At 35.0% G+C, this 20,525-nt stretch overlaps 1 protein-coding gene across 1 annotated transcript in view; it reads left to right on the top strand.

Annotated features, from left to right (window-relative positions):
• The window catches only part of LOC123533780 (RNA polymerase-associated protein LEO1-like), a 32,225-nt gene extending 14,200 nt beyond the window's left edge, over positions 1 to 18,025 (top strand). Inside the window, exons 3-11 of the mRNA XM_053520599.1 lie at positions 3,846 to 3,958; positions 6,974 to 7,125; positions 9,659 to 9,743; positions 10,037 to 10,155; positions 10,828 to 10,962; positions 11,628 to 11,763; positions 12,803 to 12,983; positions 15,020 to 15,132; positions 16,749 to 18,025. Of these exons, the coding sequence (XP_053376574.1) occupies positions 3,846 to 3,958; positions 6,974 to 7,125; positions 9,659 to 9,743; positions 10,037 to 10,155; positions 10,828 to 10,962; positions 11,628 to 11,763; positions 12,803 to 12,983; positions 15,020 to 15,132; positions 16,749 to 16,907 (1,193 nt within the window). The 3' untranslated portion in view covers positions 16,908 to 18,025. The remainder of the gene's footprint in view (positions 1 to 3,845; positions 3,959 to 6,973; positions 7,126 to 9,658; positions 9,744 to 10,036; positions 10,156 to 10,827; positions 10,963 to 11,627; positions 11,764 to 12,802; positions 12,984 to 15,019; positions 15,133 to 16,748) is intronic.
• Positions 18,026 to 20,525: the final 2,500 nt, after the last annotated feature.

Here is a 20,525-nt window from a genome sequence, read left to right as displayed (position 1 = left end):
TTTTTAAGAAATGACCGTAATTATGGTAATTGAAATAATTTTGAAGTAATCTTAAAAAATGAAAGAAAAAAAAATCAATTGTTGCATAGAATCATGCCTCATTAAGTTTACCCCTTTCTACGCGCCAATTTGAAAATTTTCAAAATGGCGGGGCTTACAATATTATTGATTGACATTTTAAAGTTTTTTAAAACGTACGTTTGGCAAAATTTTTGACGGGCGGTGGGCGGGGTTGGGACCAGGGTTTTATCGATAATTTTTACCCCTAGAATATGCATCAGTTTTGCAATTTAAAGTAAACAAAATAATCGCTGAAAAAACTGGGGGTTTTGGGGGGTTCCCGGAGGCGTAATTAGGCAAAGTGCCGATTTAAAAAGCGAGTTATCCCAAATCGCCTTTAGGATGATCCCGACCATAAGTCCCCGGTTCCTTTTGGAACCGGAGATTGTAAGGGGGATCCAGATTGGCCCCCCCCCTAAAAGGCCCAAAAATTAATTTTTTTGCCCTTGGTCAATAGCAGCTTATTTTATTTGATTTTCCCAAAAACTTGCAACAACTTGATCCCACAAAGATCTTGCTTCCTTTTGAACTGGCCAGTTTCCCATTTTGGGTTCAAGAGTTATGGCCCCCAAAAGGTCCAAAATGGCTTTTTTGGGTTTTTTTGGCCAAAAAGAGACTCATTTATGGTTTTTTTGATACAAACTTCCCAAAAATATCTTCAAAACAATAACCGGATCCATGACAAATCAGATCCAGCGTGGTTCCAGGTTTTTTTATATTGATTTCCTCCCTGTTTTTAAACAAAAAAGGATTTAATCGTAAAATACTTTAAGGACTTTTTTGAAATTTCATTTTGTTATTAGTTGGGTGAGACAATAAAGGGGAGATAAAAAGGACTGATTTATGTGAAATTACTCCTTTATTTTAAATTAAAACGGGGGATATCTCCATAACTAATGAAAAATACTGTCGCAATTTCATTTTTCCAAAATATTTTTTGGGGAGATCTTCTTTTGGGTTCACTTAAAAATATTTTTTTTAATTTTTCCCTTTTACGTTACTAAAATAGTTATTTTAGAACTTTTTATTATTGCCATAGGGAAAAAATGAGACCACTTTTCTGTGGGACAACAGGACGGACCCCAAAATTTTTTGGGGTTTTTTGACTATCTATCTGTAGAATTTTTTTTCTTCTTTGGGGAAAATTTTCCCCGGGGGTTTGCCCGGGGGTTTAGATTTTTTTCGAGGGCCCCCGTCCTAAGTGCATTAAAAAAAGGTGAGCCATCTGGCCCTCTTTTATTTGGGTTTTATGGAAAAAAAATTAAAACCATTTTGTAGAAAAAAACATGCATGTTGAAAACCCAAATTTTTATGTATTTTGAAAACCCATCTCTATGGGGAAAGGGTTTTGTGTGGACTTAGATTTTTTTGACTCCCAGTCTTTTTACAGCTGCATGGGGGCTCACTTTTCCCTTTGGGGGTTTTTTTTAACAAGTTTTACTAAATCCCACCCATGAATTTTTCCCTATCTTTTTAAAAAAAAATTTTTAAAGGGCCCAAAAACATAAATTACTTCAAAAAAAAATTTTTGATGCTGAAAAATGAAATATTTTTTACTCATTCTTTTCCGAATTGTGTATACAGGAAGTTGTTATCTTTATCTCTTCGGGAAAATACTTTTAGGGGGTTTTGCCCGTCCCTTTTTACCGATTTGAATGCCCGGTTAGGTTTTAATTAATTTGGGCATATCATATGTTTTTTTTTTTTGCCTGGAGCACTGCATATAATTATATGACCCGTTTTGAAAAGGTTTCTTCAGGAATTGCCCCAAAATGTGAACGAAATATTTAAATTTTGTGGGGACAAATTTCATTGTTTTTTAACTTTGCAAAAAACGCCCTTTTTTTTGGGTATGAAATTCATAGATGTCAGCATCTGAGATAAAATAAGGGGGGAATTTTGTTTGTTGGGGAAAAAAATTCATGAATCGATGCAGTCACAAAATCACGAAAATAAGCCCCCCCCCAAAAGTTTCTGATTTCACAGTAATGTAAAATGAGAGACTAAATTGTTTAATTGGTCAATTTTAAGACACCACGCAGAAATCTTTTTTTTTGTGTTTTTTAGGCAGGAAGTCCATCAGAGCCAGGCATCCAAAAAAAAAGGTAATATAACTGCTTGGTTCATTTTATTTTCAAAAAAATTTTTCTCTCAAGGAAATAAGCACACATTGACCTCCCCAATTGGGGACTACATCAGCCCTACCCTAAAAAAAAAATTTTAGACCAGCTTGTTAGTGTTGCTTAGGTAGGGGAAGGGGCTTCCAACCGAAGGTTATAGAGTTTAATCCTGGTGATTGGGTTTTTTGTTTGTGATTTTCCACAATATTGAATTTTTTAAAAGTAAAATTTGAGGAAAAACGTGAAATTTTGGTATGCTTTGTGTGAAACCCCCCACTGTGGGCACGGGTGAAAAAATAATTGTTCAATTGGGATTTCAAATTTCAGGTGGAATGATTCAGTCAGATGTTTTGTAAAGGGGTAAAAAAGAAAGTCGATGAAGATGATGGACTGTCCCACATTGAGGGGGGTGAAAAAGTGCAAGGAACATGTTTAATTTTAAAAAGAAATGTTTTTTTGGTGTTGTAAAACGAATGTTTTTCTTTATGTGTGTAAAATTAGGTCAGCCGTGTGGCGGTTAATAGTTTCACAGAAAGTTGTATTTAAAGAAGCCAAAGTAGAAAATTGCTTTAAGTTTTCATTTTTATAAAGGCATGCGGCTGAAAAAAGTTTAATGAAAACTATTAGATCCCCCTTTTTCGCACTGATTCTCTTTAAAATAAAATAAAAACAAAAATTTTAAAATTTTTTACGGGTTTTACATTATTCTAAAAAAATCGAAAAGAAGATGGTAATAGGATTTTCAGAATTTAAAGAATCTTTATTAGTTAATTATCATTTAAGAACAATTTTTTTGGTTTTTCCAGGGAAAATAATATATTTTATTCCGAATAAAAAGAAAAAAATTTACTTAATTTTTGGGTGGATTGTTATAAAACTTTTAGGAAAAGACTTACATTTAAAAGCGCATTTCCTTTAAATGTTTAAAACTTTTTTTCGAGAAAATTTTTTTCAAAATTTTCACTTTTTTAAAGGTAAAATACATTTTTTGGGGCCATAAATTTTTAAAGATATTTTTAAAATTCAAAAAGATCTGACTATCTCCCTCTAAGACCTTTGGAATAATTATAGTTTCTTTCTGGAGTTTACAAAATAAAGCTGCAATTTGCGGGGGGAAAAAACTGTAAAAGAAAAGGTGGATCAAATAGTTAAAGAAAATGACCGTCTATCAAAAGTAAGGACGTTTGATTTCAGGGCAAGGCAAATTGATAGTAACTGTGTAAGTTACTGGTCCAACATCTCTTTTAATCCATTTCTGTAACATGGGTAAGGTTACAGCCAGAACCCTCACCGAAATACCATTTAAAACTTACGTTTTGTTAATAACTCGTACCAATAAAGTTGAAAGCATATATTGTTTGACAGTAAGCATGTACATGAAAGAAAGAAGTTGAGTTACCAGTAAAATAAAATTTTGTCTAGCTTCTGTGACCAGAAAAATACAACAAGTGTTTCCTTGTTCAGGTCCACATTTAGCCATTGAGTGACCTAAAATTTTCAGATTTAATCAGTTGCTGTCACTTGATTTTAGTAAAATTTACTATACATGTTATTTGAGATGTTATGAATATGATAGAGACTTAATACAAATACAAGAAAATCATTTTTGATTTAAATCTAAATGCAAAATGAAAGAAATGTTTAAAACAACCTTTCTTCATACAGCAACTGTTGACGACCTGTTTGGTGATGCGGATGACATCAGTTCAGATGAAGAAGCAAAGAAAGGTTCAGATAAAGAGGATGGAGAAGGAGAAGATGGAGAAGAAAGAACACAGGTAAGATAAATAGATTTGATGAAAGGTATGATTGTTATGACCATTTTTCATTTTTAAGATAAAATAAAACACCTAAGAAAGAATGCAGTAGAGGTACAACACACCTGAACACCAGATAAATTATAACTGTATTTATTTATAGATCTACTAGTTTCGGTTCAATATGAACCTTTATCAGGATATACATATTAGAAAATTGTTATCTAAAGTACAGTTTTATGCTGCCACGTTCGTGACGTTTGTTGCTAAAATTAGAAACAAGTGTTACTATTTATAGGTTGAAATTGGAATATTGCCAAATTGTAACTTGCATTTAATGAAAGAATAAAGAAAGTTAGTGTGTTTTTTTTAATATACCATATATGTAGTGAACACTAACTATCTGTTCATTAACATCCGAGAATGTCCCAGTTTCAGCTAAACATACAGTTTCTGTGCTGTTGGATTTGATGTAATAAAATAAATTCAAAGGGGTGGTGTAAATATCTTTATTAGCTCGTCTGATTTTTTGAAAAAAAATGATGAGTTATTGTCATCACTTGAGCGGTTGTCGGCGTCGGCGTCGGCGTCTGCGTCGGCGTTGCCTGGTTAAGTTTTATGTTTAGGTCAGCTTTTCTCCTAAACTATCAAAGCTATTGCTTTGAAACTTGGAATACTTGTTCACCATCATAAGCTGACCCTGTATAGCAAGAAACATAACTCCATCTTGCTTTTTGCAAGATTTATGGCCCCTTTTGTACTTAGAAAATATCAGATTTCTTGGTTAAGTTTTATGTTTAGGTCAACTTTTCTCCTAAACTATCAAAGCTTTTGCTTTGAAACTTGGAATACTTGTTCACCATCATAGGCAGACCCTGTACATCAAGAAACATAACTCCATCTTGCTTTTTGCAAGAATTATTGCCCCTTTTGGACTTAGAAAATCAGTTTTCTTGGTTAAGTTTTATGTTTAGGTCAGCTTTTATCCTAAACTATCAAAGCTATTCCTTTAAAACTTGCAACACTTGTTCACCATCATAAGCTGACCCTGTACAGCAAGAAACATAACTCCATCCTGCTTTTTGCAAGATTTATGGCCCCTTTTGGACTTAGAAAATATCAGATTTCTTGGTTAAGTTTTATGTTTAGGTCAACTTTTTCTCTTAAACTATCAAAGCTATTGCTTTAAAACTTGCAGCTCTTGTTCACCATCATAAGCTGACCCTGTACAGCAAGCAACATAACTCCATCCTGTTTTTGCAATAATTATTGCCCCTTTTGGACTTAGAAAAATCATTTTCTTGGTTGAATATTATGTTTAAGTCAACTTTTCTCATAAACTATCAAAGCTATTGCTTTAAAACTTGCAACAGTTTTTCACCATCATAAGTGGACACTGTACATCAAGAAACATAACTCTATCCTGCTTTTTGCAAGAATGATGGCCCTTTTTAGACTTAGAAAATCATGGGTAGGACAATATTTCTATTATACAAAAAAAATCAGATGAGCGTCAGCACCCGCAAGGCGGTGCTCTTGTTTTAAATTTACTGTTGCAAAAGTTTGGACAACTTAATGTTAATTATGCCCAGTAATTTCAAGGGCTTTTGCTGAGAAGAAAAAAGTTATGGACCACATTGGACTACCAGTCTAAAGATTGCAATTGGCCTAGTGGTTAAGGTTGCTGACTTTAAATCACTTGACCCTCACCGCCCTGGGGCTGAGACCTGCGGCGGGGTGTAGAATTCTGTTTCTAAGGAAGCCATCCAGCTGGCACAAAGAAGTTTGTTGTTTCTACCCATCTCCCCACCCATGCTTGAAAAAATGCTCAGAGGGCCATCTGGGGGTCTTCCTCCGCCATGGAAAACTTGAAAGTCACCATATGACTATTTTGTGTTAGTGTGATGATAAACCCAATAAAAAGTAATGATTATGCATCCTATTTGGGGACACCCTTGTCCAAGTGATTTTGGTTGCTTACTTTAACCACTTTTCCTGGACTTCTGTTGGTTCAGGGTCCATAGTCATCAAGATTTAAAGTCTGAAGTTAGACTCCAGAATGTTAAATTCTTAAATTAGTATGCAGGGTAATGAAACTTGCATAAATATTCATTCTGTAGCTACAGACAGCTCTGCAAAATTTCATTAGTATAGATGTGCGATAAACAAAGTTATGACAAACTGAATATTTGCCATTCTTAAGTCAAAGATTCAGACTTTAAACATTGTTGAATACAAGCCCTGGTAGAGTTGTCATGTGATGAAGCAAGCCAGGTGACTTTGTGCAGGATCATTCATGGTGTTAAGAATTTGTTAAACACGAGTGTTTGTGTTTTAGTACATGATGCAGATTAATATTGATGACTATTTAAATTTGTGAGTGGCACTGTTTGCAAATATTTGCAAAAATGAAGTCACTGTGAATATTACCTAATCTGCATTATTTTACAAAATATTTTTTGTTAATGTCAGTGCTTTCTAAGACCCTACATTTGGGTTTATGTTGGATAATGGCAGAGAAGTATATACCGGTAGTTCTTATTGTTAAGTGAATTTGTAATACTGATAATATTCTGTACGCTGTTGTATCTCTGTATGATATATGATAGGACTTCAGTCTTCTCCATAATATTGTGAAGGCTCTACCGATGCTATAGAAACTAAAAGTGAATTTGAAAAGAAAGGTTTCAGCTTGTAATAGTTTTAGCAGCTTTTGATACCATTTGTGCTTTTTCCCATACTTTTCTCATATTGTGATTTTAACATACTCAAAGCTCAGTATGTCGAGTAAAAAAATATGAATCAAGGAAGTTACTAGTTTAATCCCCTGAACCCCTGTAATGATTTGACAGATGACAGTGTTTCTAAAGTAAATCCTCAGAGCCGTGTGGAGAAGTTGTCGGTTATTAAGTCTTATTGAGGACAGGACAGTGATAGAAAACAGATAGGTAAAATAAATTTTTGTGAAATACTGGAAAGGGGTATTAATCAGTCACACAAATGCAATTATATAAACAAGTCATATTGTTATTTCAGAAACCAGTTATCGAGGGATCAGATGAAGAGAACCAGGAACCAGAAGAGCTGCCGGAAACCAGAATCGAGGTCGAAATTCCAAGAATCAAAACAGATCTGGGCAAAGCAGTGCATTATGTAAAACTGCCTAACTTTCTCAGTGTGGAAACAAGGTATACAGTTAAACTGTTGTTTGAATTCATATTGGAAACATATCAAATCTTTTGAGGTATATGTATAATTTCTTTCTGAAAAAGTCGAGTTAGGGAATATTGTGAAGCATAAATGTGTTTAATTTGAAGCATAAATGTGTGTAATTTGTGTACGGTATACCATGATTTCATAGAATCAAGTTCTTGTGTATTTAAATTATGATATTATCACAGTTTAAGAGTAGCTATGCAGCTCTATTATTGACATCTGACTAACTGAACATTCTGTGTGCTAAGTTTGATTGTTAGACTAAATGTGGTAACATGTACATGTCATAATAACTTTTTATGCCCCCAGTTTGGGGGGGGGGCATATGATTTGCCCTTGTCCGTCCGTCCTTCCGAGAATGTTGTGTCGCGCCTTGCTCCAAAAGTATTTGACGTTGTCACAAAACTTTACAGGAATGTTGGTCAGCATGTATAGTTGTGCACCTGGGGTTTCGCGTCCGGATTCATTCAGTCGTGTAGGAGTTATGGCCCCTGACTTTGTAAAAATTGGTCATTTTAGTGTTGTGTCGCGCCTAGCTCCAAAAGTATTTGACCTAGAGTCACAAAACTTTACAGGAATGTTGGTCAGCATGTGCACTTGGGGTTTCACGTCCGGATTCATACAGTCATGTAGGAGTTATGGCCCCTGACTTAGTAAAATATTGGTCATTTTAATGTTGTGTCGCGCGTAGCTCCAGAAGTATTTGACCTAGAGTCACCAAAGTTTACAGGAATGTTGGTCAGCATGTGCAGTTGTGCACCTGGGGTTTCGCATCCGGATTCATTCAGTCGTGTAGGAGTTATGGCCCCTGACTTTGTTAAAAATTGGTCATTTTAATGTTGTGTCGCGCGTAGCTCCAAAAGTATTTGACCTAGAGTCACCAAAGTTTACAGGAATGCTGGTCAGCATGTGCAGTTGTGCACCTGGCATTTCGCGTCTGGATTCATTCAGTATTGTAGGAGTTATGGCCCCTGACCTTAGAAAAAATTGTCATTTTAATGGACAGGTATCTAAAAATCTCAAGAAAGCATATATGTTTATATGTACATTATATATGGTTATTTTTGCATTTTTTTCTTAAATAGCAACATATTGTTTTCCCAAAGTTGATCTGTGTCCTTTGTCATGTAGTGGGGACATCTGTGTCCCATGGACAAATTTCTAGTTTGAATTATTTCTTATTATCCCTGGAGCAATAACCGGTATACAATGACCAATTTAAATCTATAAGATGGGCGACATCAGGGGTAAAAATTTAACTTTTCTTTGCACTCGCAAATTTTTGCCTTTACAAGAAATTTCAGCGTGTAAAATATAAACTTTACTCATGATTTTAATCAACTGTTTTCTTTCATATAAATTTTTCATGAATACTTGTTTTTATGTAGTATAAATTTGTGAAAAATAAACTCATTATTTTCGCATACATTTAGCTTAGTCACAATAAATTGGAATATGTATCGAAAATGGAGATGAAATATTGCCACATGGATATAATATTAGAAAAACTACATCAGTCATTGTTTTCTCTGTAAATAGCATCAGTGAATGCTTATTTACAGCAATCAAAACTGAAAGTTAAAGAAATGAAAACCAAATTCATTTCATCTACGTTGGCATCTGGATATAGCGTTTGCTATGTGAAAAGCGCTTTTGAACGTGTTTATCACGAAAAGGGCGCTATATAAATCTGGTATAATAATAATAATAATAATAATAATAATAATAATGTGAAGTTATTGTATGTCAGTTGGTATTGCAGTAAACACTGGTTGGAATGGTTTGAAATCTCACACAGTTTTTCACTGTGATAACTGACTTGCAGTGCTGTATCTCTACTTTGCATTTTTATAAAATTATGCCCCTGTCTAGACTTTACAATTTTTGTTTAAGTTTTTGTATGTAAGCTGATATCTCAGTACCCAATGATGGGAAAGGATTGAAACTTCACAAACTTGTCCACTTTGATTTTCTGACATGCATTGCAGAAGTTCCATTACTCATTTTTGAATTTTAACAAAATTATGCCCTTTTTTTGACCAGTGTTCATTCATTTAGTTTTCTTTAGTGACAAGGCTGTTAAATAGATGTTCAAATTATGATGCACTTTTGTTCCTATCTCAGTTATTACTAAATAAGAGTTGATTCAAACTTAAAATAGTTATTCCACATGATATGACACATGGTGCATTACTGTTGCAGAAAGTGTCCATGAATTATGTCCCTTTTATACTTAATGTTTTGATACATTATTATTTGTTATTACTTAACACTTTTGACACAGACTTAATTTATTTTTTAATATCTGCTTTCACACTTAAGTCACTAAACACTCCAGTGACCACTCCATCTTCCTCAGATGTGCCGATTTTCACTATCCAGCATCGAAATAGTTGAGCGCGCTGTCTCCTGTGACAGCTCTTGTTTTAGTATGTGAGTTAGAATTTGAGCCAAGGGCTCTACAGAGGTTGCACCACATATAAGCTTTACTTGTCGTGTTTTCAGACCTTTTGATTCCCAAACGTATGAAGACGAGATAGACGAGGATGAAGTTTTAGATGAAGAAGGAAGAACTAGAATGAAACTCAAAGTATGTCGTTCTTTTATGTACAGAAACAAACATACTGATTTATGCATATTCATTATCTTTTTACATTTTTTTTAATGAGAAAGCAGGAGCCATCAAAACTAAGTGACACATTAGTTTAACACTTATCATGCTGGACATGACTGAATCTGCCTTTGTGACCAGTGTAGATCATGATCAGCCTGCACATCTGTCTGCAAAATCGATTTAAATTTCATTGTTTTCTTTTTTCACAAAACGTGATTTTACAGTATGTAGAATTTGATAAAATTGCACATCACTATACATCTGTTTAGGTTGAGAACACAATACGATGGCGTTCACGTAAAGATGAGGAAGGAAATGAACTGAAGGATGAGTTTGACAAACCAATACATGAAAGTAATGCAAGAGTGGTCAGATGGTCAGATGGAAGGTAAGTCATACCCTAGCTAAAACGCAAGTGTAGAATTTGAATTTCAGACATTATGCTTTGTATGGTCATGTCTTTGCAAATTAAAATAATTTGCTGTTTCATGGCGCTAAGATTTTAGAACTGTATTTTTGCAAGGTTACTGAAGATACAGAGCTTATAATTTTCCTGATGCGGTTTGCCATGTCAATAGTTGTAATGTATCAGAAATTTATGTCGGAGAGCTAAACTTCTTTTTAAAGATTAGTTGATATGCTGTTACAGTGACAGTTACAAGGTGCTTGTGATATTTTTGTGATGATTTTACAGTAAAGAAGATAAATCTTAGTAAGTTACCTGTTAGTACTCCCGAGCCCATATTCTGAACCGTAGACTTGTAAAATGCTGAATTTCTTTTTGCTGTGTCATTCTTAAATTAGAACAGAGGTTAATGAAACTTTGCCTGAGTATTCATTCTGTAGCAAGAGATATCTCTGTAAATTTTCATTGGAATAGATATGCTATTAACCAAGTTATGACAGTTTGAATAATTTACTGTTCTTAAGTCTAAAGTGTCAGACTTTAAACATTGATGAATGTAGGCTAAGATTTTAATGTATGGTTAACATAAAGGATTATTTTACCTTCTTGTTTGATTGGTAGTAAAAACTTGAACAAACTGTGTTGTATTTTTAGCATGTCACTACATCTGGGAGAGGAAATCTTTGATATCCACACTATGCCTATACAAGGAGACTTCAATCACCTGTTTGTGAGACAAGGCACAGGTCTACAAGGACAGTCTATATTCAAAACTAAACTTACATTTAGGTGAGTTGAAATTTGTAATTATGTTCTACGTGATTTACAGCTCTCTGGATTTATTTTATGCAAGTCTTTAGTGGTAGGTGTTACTAATCTTTATTTTATACAGAGCTAGTGAACATTTTGTTTGCTTGGTATTTTATTCTTGAGTCTCCCTTCATAGCTCTGTGGTTGTGAATTCTTTCCCTTTGTAAGATGAATGTTCTGGATGATGGGTTGATAGAAGACAATATGGCTGAAGTTAGTTTTCTTCCATCTCTGATCCATGTGGGGAAGTTTTCGGTTTACTTGTGGAGAGCAGGTCAGTACTGGTACAGGATACAGGAACACTGTTAGATTGACTGGCAGCCATCACATAACTAACTGGTTTGAAATGGAAATAGAATAAAATAAAACTTTAGTCATATTTGTTTGTTTTCTTTAAAAACTACCTTGATTTTTAGAGATGTTCTACACTGAAATCATTACTTATCCATGATAGATGTCTGAAAAATTGATTGTAAAATTTTTGGCACATAAATTTTCATAGTTTGAAACTTCAGACTTAGATTTTAGAAGTGTTTTATAAACCTGTATGTGTACATTCTTTTGAATTTTCCATCTTTTGAACTTAAGCATTTCAGATGCTTGTTGAAATATTTTAATAAGAGTTTTATGTTTTTTTCTCGCAGGCCACATTCCACAGAGTCATTCACTCACAGAAAGATGACACTTTCATTAGCAGATAGATCTACTAAGAAACAGAAGGTGAAAATTCTGCCTATATCAGGACATGACCCAGAATCTCAGAGATCAGAAATGATTAAGGTAAGTTACTCTGTAGACATTAAGTAGCTTTATTTACATTTATATGATATTGTAGGATCTTCTTTGCTGAGTGGTAAATGTTACTGACTTTGAATCACTTACCCCTCACTTCCGTGGGTTCAAGTCCTGATTGGTTTGTATTGTGAAGAAGACATTGAGCTGACTTGCAGAATGTCAGTTTTTCTACCCTATATGCCTGCCCATGCCAGAAATGATGTCTGGAGGGGAATTTGGGATCTTTCCATACCATTATAACAGGGAGTCGTCATAAAGTACTTACATTGTGTTTATGCAACTTAAAGTCAAACAAACCAACAACATCCTTCCAACAAATAAAATACCAACAAACAAGCAAAACTCCATTTTATCCAAAGCTGAAATCCACAAATTCATATCCACATGAAATATCTGTTTTGACAAAACCCATGAAATCTTGTGCCAACAAATTTAAGTGATTTTACAGTTTTTATTGTAGCATTGCTAAAATATGGTAAGTTCTTAATGTGGGAGTTCTTCTGTGTATATTCACGAATATCTTATTTTTTTGATGCACATGTGTTTTTAAGCTAGGAACTGTTTTGGCCAAAATGTTCAAATGCCAGTGTATTGTTGCTTATATAACATACCTTTGTTATAAAAAGCAGTCCTGTCCTAAAAATATTTGTCTGTAATACAGCTTTTCACACATTTTAGGTGTTACATGTTTACATTTAGTAATACATGTACTTTTTTAAGTACTTTGTACAAACATGAAAAGTTTGAAAAAATCATTATGTCATAGTGTAACAGACAGAGCCCATTTATTAACCTTAACCCTGCTAAATTTCTAAAGTGGACTGCTCTATATCATTTAGTTTGGACAGTACCATTTTATTATTTGAAGTGGTGTACACTGAAATTTACTGACTGGATAGCGAACAGTGCAGACCAAAATGAGACTGCACAGATGTACTGGCTCACCTTGGTCTGCACTGGTTGCCAAGGCAAAATTTCTCACAGCCAGCAGGCTAATGGCTAACCAATATATGTGATATTGCAGAAAGAAGAGGAAAGATTGCGAGCATCAATGAGATTGGAGAGTCAGAAGCGTCGTGTACGAGAACGGTCACACGCTAAAGGCCTCAGTCACAGTTATCTTGAAGGTTACGAGGATGAAGAAGAGGAAGGGGGAATTTCATTATCGGCAATTAAAAATAAATATAAACGTGGTGACAAAAGAGGTAAAAATAATACTTTTCCTATATTCATTTGGAACTATTATTTTTAGCTTGACTGTGAAACTATTGTTTTGTAAAACCAGTAATCCAGTGATGGATGAAAAGAACTACTGGTACTGGTATCTCAGTCTTTTATTTGTGTGATTCTTTTAAAGTTTTCCACACATTTACCTGTAATCGTGGCACTCAGTAAACTAAATTTATGTTATTCCTCTTTTATATTGCGCAAATTTATAGTGAAATTTTCTAAAATTTTGCATTTAATCATAATCACAGGCATTGAATATTTCATTATGTCTCCCCCAGGAGACATATTGTTTTTGCCCTGTCCGTCCGTCCGTCCTTCGGTCCGTCCGTCCGTCCGTACGTACGTCACACTTCATTTCCGAGCAATAACTGGAGAACCATTTGACCTAGAACCTTCAAACTTCATAGGATTGTAGGGCTGCTGGAGTAGATGACCCCTATTGTTTTTGGGGTCACTCCATCAAAGGTCAAGGTCACAGGGGCCTGAACATTGAAAACCATTTCCGATCAATAACTAGAGAACCACTTGACCCAGAATGTTGAAACTTCACAGGATGATTGGTCATAAAGAGTAGATGACCCCTATTGATTTTGGGGTCACTCCATCAAAGGTCAAGGTCACAGGGGCCTGAACATGGAAAACCATTTCCAATCAATAGCTAGAGAACCACTTGACCCAGAATGTTGAAACTTCATAGGATGATTGGTCATAAAGAGTAGATGACCCCTATTGATTTTGGGGTCACTCCATCAAAGGTCAAGGTCACAGGGGCCTGAACATGTAAAACCATTTCCGATCAATAACTAGAGAACCACTTGACCCAGAATGTTGAAACTTCATAGGATAATTGTACTTGCAAAGTAGATGACCCCAATTAGATAGGGGTCAGTCCATTAAAGGTCAAGGTCACAGGGGCCTGACCATTGAAAACCGTTTCCGGTCAGTAACTTGAGAACCACTTGACCCAGAATGTTGAAACTTAATAGGATGATTGGTCATGCAGAGTAGATGACCCCTAACAATTTTGGGGTCACTCTGTGAAAGGTCAAGGTCACAGGGGCCTGAACATTGAAAACCATTTCTGGTCAGTAACTTGAGAACCACTTGACCCAGAATGATGAAACTTCATAGGATGATTGGTCATGCAGAGTAGATGACCCCTGTTGTTTTTGGGGTCACTCCATTAAAGGTCAAGGTCACAGGGGCCTGAACATTGATAACCAGTTCCGATCAATAACTTGAGAACCACTTGACCCAGAATGTTGAAACTACATAGGATGATTGAACATGCAGAGTAGATGACCCCTGTTGATTTTGGGGTCAGTCTATTAAAGATCAAGGTCACAGTGGCCTGTTCATGTAAAATCATTTTTTGGAAATAACTTGAGAACCACTTGACCTACAATGTTGAAACTCAATAGGATGATTGGACATGCAGAGTAGATGACCCCTATTTATTTTGAGGTCACTTGATCAAAGGTCAAGGTCACAGAAGCCTGAACAGTGACTTGAGAACCACTAGGCCAAGAGTGTTGAAATTTAGCGGGATGACTGGACATGCCAAGTAGATAATCCCTATTGCAGCCAACCATCAGTGTCTCTTTGACTTTTGCTCCTGACCCCTTTTGACTTCATGCCTATAGGACTTTGCATTGGGGGAGACATGCGCTTTTTTACAAAAGCATTTTCTAGTTTCTCATGTTCTGTTTTGTGTTGAAAAAAATCAAGCATCTTTTTGTATGGAATAGTTTTTGGATAGACTCACAGATTTGAGACAAGTTTCTGTGTTATGCTAGGGCCTCTTTAGAGTCAGAGACCAAAGGGTTAATGCTGCTGACTGGCTGCAAGTTTGAAACACAGTCTGGGATGTAGAATGTTTTCATGTGAAGACTTTCGTCCACACTAATACCAGAAACAATGTCCTCCACCGTTAAAGCAGTAAGTTTGCTGTATGACCTAAAAATTTGTCTTGACTTAAAACATCAAACCATACTGTACTCTTTTTTCCCAGATCGTCAGCATATATATTCATCAGACAGTGAGGAGGGAGGGTATGATTCGGAGCAGGAAGATACTGGTGCTAAACGATTGATGAAAGCCAAGAAAGTCATTAGTGATGATGAGGTTAGTTCCCCTGATTTTACAGGTTTCAGATTGTAAATATCTGAATATTATATTTGCATTTGATCGTTTTAGCTTCAATTCAGTATCAGTCACTGATAGTTTGATGTCTTTAATAGTTGATGCAAAAACCTGGGAATAGTTCCAGGCCATTTGCTAAAACTTATGGCACAACGTTAGTGTTACTTTTGTGACAGTTGACTGCAAGGTGTCAGTAGGGTTGAGACTTGTATTTTTTCCGGAGGACAATATGCCTGAAGACATTTATCTTTCACTTCTGATTCATGTTGGCACCTTGTCATTTACTTGAAAAACAAATCAGTACTGGTACATAAATCAAGAACACTGATTAGGATAATTGACTGGTTAAATCCCATCATAGAAACAAATATGAGCAGCACCATGAGAAAACCAACATAGTGTATTTGCGACCAGCATGGTCAGAATCCATGCTGTTTGCTTTCAAAGCCCATTGGAATTAATGAAACCGTTAGCGAACAGCATGGATTCTGACCAGACTGCGGATTCGCAGACTGGTCTGGATCCATGCTGGTCACAAATGCACTATGTTGGTTTTCTCATGGCGCGGCTCATATGGTCTAGTTACACTTTTTTGCAATGTCCTCGTAGGCTTCTTTGATACTCCTTTAGAATATGAAATGTGACAGTAATTTCAGTTTATCAGTATATAAACACATTAGGTTTTTACCCCAGATGAATATAGTATCTAATTTGGCCTAGATTTTTATAAAACAAACATTCTTACCATGTTTAATGTACATGTATGTCAGGTAGATCATTAACCAAGTTTTTCAATGCCGACCTAGTGACATAGCTTTTTACCTGAGTGAACTTGTAACAATTTTTTCCTAGATTTTAAAGAGAGAAACATTCTGACACAGTCTTATGAACATCAGTTAGAAAATGGGATACTTTTGATTGTTAACAAGGTTTTCATATGCTTTGACCAAGTGACCTAGTTTCTAACCTTACATAATCCAGTTTCAGACTTGAGAAATAAACAATGTGACAAAAAATAGGTAACCAAGTAGAAAATATGGCCTATGAAATTTTAACATGTTTCTCACTTCTGTTTGACTTAGTGACCTTGTTTTTGACCTTGGGTAACCCAGTACAGAATTTGATCCATATTTTGTAAGGACAAACATGCAAAATTTTATGATGATCAAATAGTATTAAAGTCTAAAGTGTTAAAAAGGGTTTACTATGATTTGACAGAGTGACTTAGGTTGACCTCAGGTTTCCCAGTTTTGAAATTTACTTAGAATTCATAGAGACAAATATTTTGACAAAGTTTTATGAAGATTTAATATAAAGTTGTGGCTTATATTGTGTAAACAAAATATTTCTATAATTTGACCTAATGACCTATGTTTTGATCCAAGGTGACTAAATTTCAAGCGCATCTGAGATTTTACTTAGGAAGACATTCCGACTAAGCTTCATTGATATTTGGCAAAAATTGTGATCTCAGGAGTGTTAACAGAAAAATTAATGACAGACTATGACAGACACAGGTATATCCTAATAACTCACCTTTAGCACTTAAGCTCAGAAGAGTTAACAAAACAGCTAACATTTTCTTATTCTAATTTCAGGATTCAGAAACTGAAGCAGCACCAAAGAAGAAGAAAGCTAGAGTTGTTGAGAGTGATGAGGAGGAGGGGGAGGGTGGAGAGGGAAGTGGGGTTGGGGAGGGAGAAACCATGGACACTGGGGGTGATGCTAGTGGAGGGGGAGGGAGTGACTCAGAATGAAATGTTAGAATGTGTTATTTATGTGGAAAGAAGTGCTTGTCTCGGTCTATTTGAATAATGAAAAGTATAGAGGGAGTTGAGACAATATGAAATACAGTAGTATTTGAGTAGCGTTGACATAGACTGTTAACAAGGAAGAACGACTACCTGATTCTTTCCTGTCATGTCACCAGAATCAATATTGTTGGATTAACCTGCCGGAGAGCTCCTGCAGTTTAAGCATATGTGAGAATTTGTGTTACTTTATGAATGAAATTATTTGGTGTTGTTTTGAAACATAACAAAATTGCCATATGCAGGTCCATGAAGCAACATAGACTATATATAAAGAAACATAATCATAAATATTGATGTTTATGTTTGAATAGTTTGTCAGCCTTGAAAAATTTGTCAGCCCCTTTGTTTGATGTGGAGACTTTATTTGTTACTCAAGTGAGTACTTGAAAAAGATTTTTGAAAGAAGATTGTCAGATTATAAACAAGTAATACACAATTTGAAAGGTTATGTGAAAAATGGGTTTGAATTTCAGATCAAATAAAACCTAACCTACTGTGAAGTCATTTAATTTCATAGGCACGAAATTTAGTGGTTTTGGCAAATATTGCTATTTCATAGGGGATACAAATTCATGGATTTCAGTTTCTGAAGATAAAATTAACTGTTATTTTAATTGTTCGTTGGGATTTAATTTTGTGGATTGACAAAACCATGTAATTTTTGAAAATTGCTCCCACAAAAATATTGATGATTTCATAATAAATTTTGTGCAATATGTCTGTCCATATTTATGTCTTTATGAATTGCTTCTCTGCTCAGTACTTTACAGTGCAGTTTCATAAAATAATTTTGCAGCAAGTGATTCACTGTGCTAAAATGCTAAGATCTTCCTCTGCTGCTTAGTTGCCATATGATCTGAATTTTCCTGATGGAGTGAAAACCAGATACAAAGAATGGGGAAGTGGAGAAAATTTCATGATCATTGACTATTTTACGCGCATCATGTGCATTGTTCACTCTGTACCATTTATGTGGACCATCAGTCATTAATTCACCTCTTATTATTGAAACTGTTCATGCAAATGTCATATTTTTATGAAATAAATCTGATGTAAAAGTATGTCTTTGTTAAAAGCCCTTGTTAGGAAAATATTTGTTTTTAAAAAATGATTTAAAAAATTTGAAACTAGAGACAATTTATAAAGGCAGTATAAGCACATCTTATGCACACACTCATTCCCATATTTTAGTTATTGTCTCCCTTGTCACACATTATACAACATTCATACTGGTAAGGGAAATGAGGTTGTTAATAACTGTCTTAAAATTTTAACAATGTTCAGGGTGGGCTAATAGTATAGGTGGATAGTTCTGTGCCTATCATCATCTTGTCAGAAATACATCAAAGTTGGTCTGTAGCATCCTGGTAAGGTCCTGTCTTAAGTTAGTTTAAATGGTTCCACTTAGCCCCTCTTAGGAGCAGACATATAAAAATAGAGAAACATTTTAAATTTTCTTCTCATTAACTGCTTGATGGATCTCCATCAAACTTTGTATTGTCACCATAAGGTCCTGTCCCAAGTATGTTGAAATGTGGGCACTCTTGGGGCCTTTAGAGCCAAATTGGAAATAGCTTTAACTGACTTTTTCTCATGAACAGCTTGTCAGATCTTCATAGGCTTGTTCTATAGCATCATTGTAAGGTCCTCTCCCAAGTTAGTTTGCACATTTTAAGGGCAGCTACAGCTAAAAATAGAAATACCTTTAAACAACTTCTCATGAACGACTTGATGGACCTTCAACAAACTCTCGTCAGTAGCATGATTACAAGGTCATCTCCCAAATTTGTCCATAGAGGAGCACTTGATCACTTTAAGGGATCGCTAGAGCTAGAAATAGAAATACCATTAAACAACTGTTTCACTTGAACTGCATGATGGATCTTCATCAACCTTGGTCTGTGGCATTCTTATAAAGTCCTTGGTTAAATTTATTTTTCAAATGGGGCTATTTGGCGGCTTTAATGGGCCATTAGAGCAAAAAACAGAAATATCTAATTACCTTTTGGCTTGAACTGCTTGGTGGATCTTCATTCAACTTGATTCATAGCTCCTTGTAAGGTCCTCTCTCAAATTTGTTCAAATGGGGATTACTTTACCTCTTTAGTGTCCTTTTTTAGCTCGACTTTTCAAAGAAAATGTAGAGCTATTGCACTCGCCCCAGCGTCGGCGACGGCATCAGTGTCGGTGTTGGTTAAAGTTTTTGATAAAGTCAAATATCTCTGTTTCTATCAGAGCTATTGTTATTTACTATCACAGTCTACACCAGGAGCAACAATCCCCATAACTCTGTTTGAATTTTGACAGATTTATGCCCCTTTATAGCATAGAATTTTTTGATTAAAGTTTTTGATAAAGTCAAATGTCTCTGTTACTATCAAAGCTTTTGACTTGAAACTTGAAATATTTTTTTACTATCACAGTCTACACCAGGAGAAACAATCCCCATAACTCTGATTTGAATTTTGACAGATTGATGCCCCTTTTTAACTTAGAATTTTTTGGTTAATGTTTTATATAACGTCCAATATCTCTGTTACTATCAGAGCTATTGACTTGAAACTTAAAATAGTTATTTACTATCACAGTCTACACCAGGAGCAACAATCCCCATAACACTGTTTGATTTTTGGCAGATTTATGCCCCTTTTTAACATAGAATTTTTTGGTTAAAGTAATGATAAAGTCAAATGTCTCTGTTACTATCAAAGCTTTTGACTTGAAACTTGAAATAATTTTTTACTATCACAGTCTACACCAGGAGAAACAATCCCCATAACTCTGATTTGAATTTTGACAGATTGATGCCCCTTTTTAACTTAGAATTTTTTGGTTAATGTTTTATATAACGTCCAATATCTCTGTTACTATCAAAGCTATTCATTTGAAACTTAAAATAGTTATTTACTATCAAAGGCTACACCATAAGAAACAGTCCCTATAACTCTGATTAGAATTTTGGCAGAGTTATGCCCCTTTTACTGGCAAAGCTCGTAGAATTTTTCATGAGAAGAACCATCCATCTGGCATAAGGAACATTGAAGCTGTAAAAGTTGCCTTATTACCGTACATGTGTTGAAATGTTGTTAAACTGAACAAAAATAAACAAATCATGATTCAGTGTGTCTTACAAATATTTAAGGTCAAATAGCCAAGTTCAGGTCACAATGGCTTGACTGTACCTTAGATAAACATGAGAATATTATTGACAAAAGAGATCTTAAAACATATTATATACACAAACTGTTTATTATTAGTGGCATAGAATAATACACTAGACGTCTACTCACTTCTAAGTTATTCCACGGGATGTGTTACTCTCCTTATAACATTAAGTGTTGACATCACTTTGACTTACTATATTTTGCACCATACACGCACCATGAAATAGTACTTTCCAATTTCATCAACTTGCTTACATTGAAGACATATCAGAATCGAAATAATTTTTAGCAGAACCCTGTTGTAACGTATCTCAACAATACGAATCGGTTACGTCGCGTGTATAATTCACTCTGGAGGCGTATAACCTCTTACTATTTCGATATGTTAAAACTTGGT

Source organism: Mercenaria mercenaria, chromosome 12 (genome assembly GCF_021730395.1).
Source record: "Mercenaria mercenaria strain notata chromosome 12, MADL_Memer_1, whole genome shotgun sequence".
NCBI lineage: Eukaryota > Metazoa > Mollusca > Bivalvia > Venerida > Veneridae > Mercenaria > Mercenaria mercenaria.
Note: the sequence above shows the minus strand (reverse complement) of the source record. Positions and strands in the feature narration are given on the sequence as shown.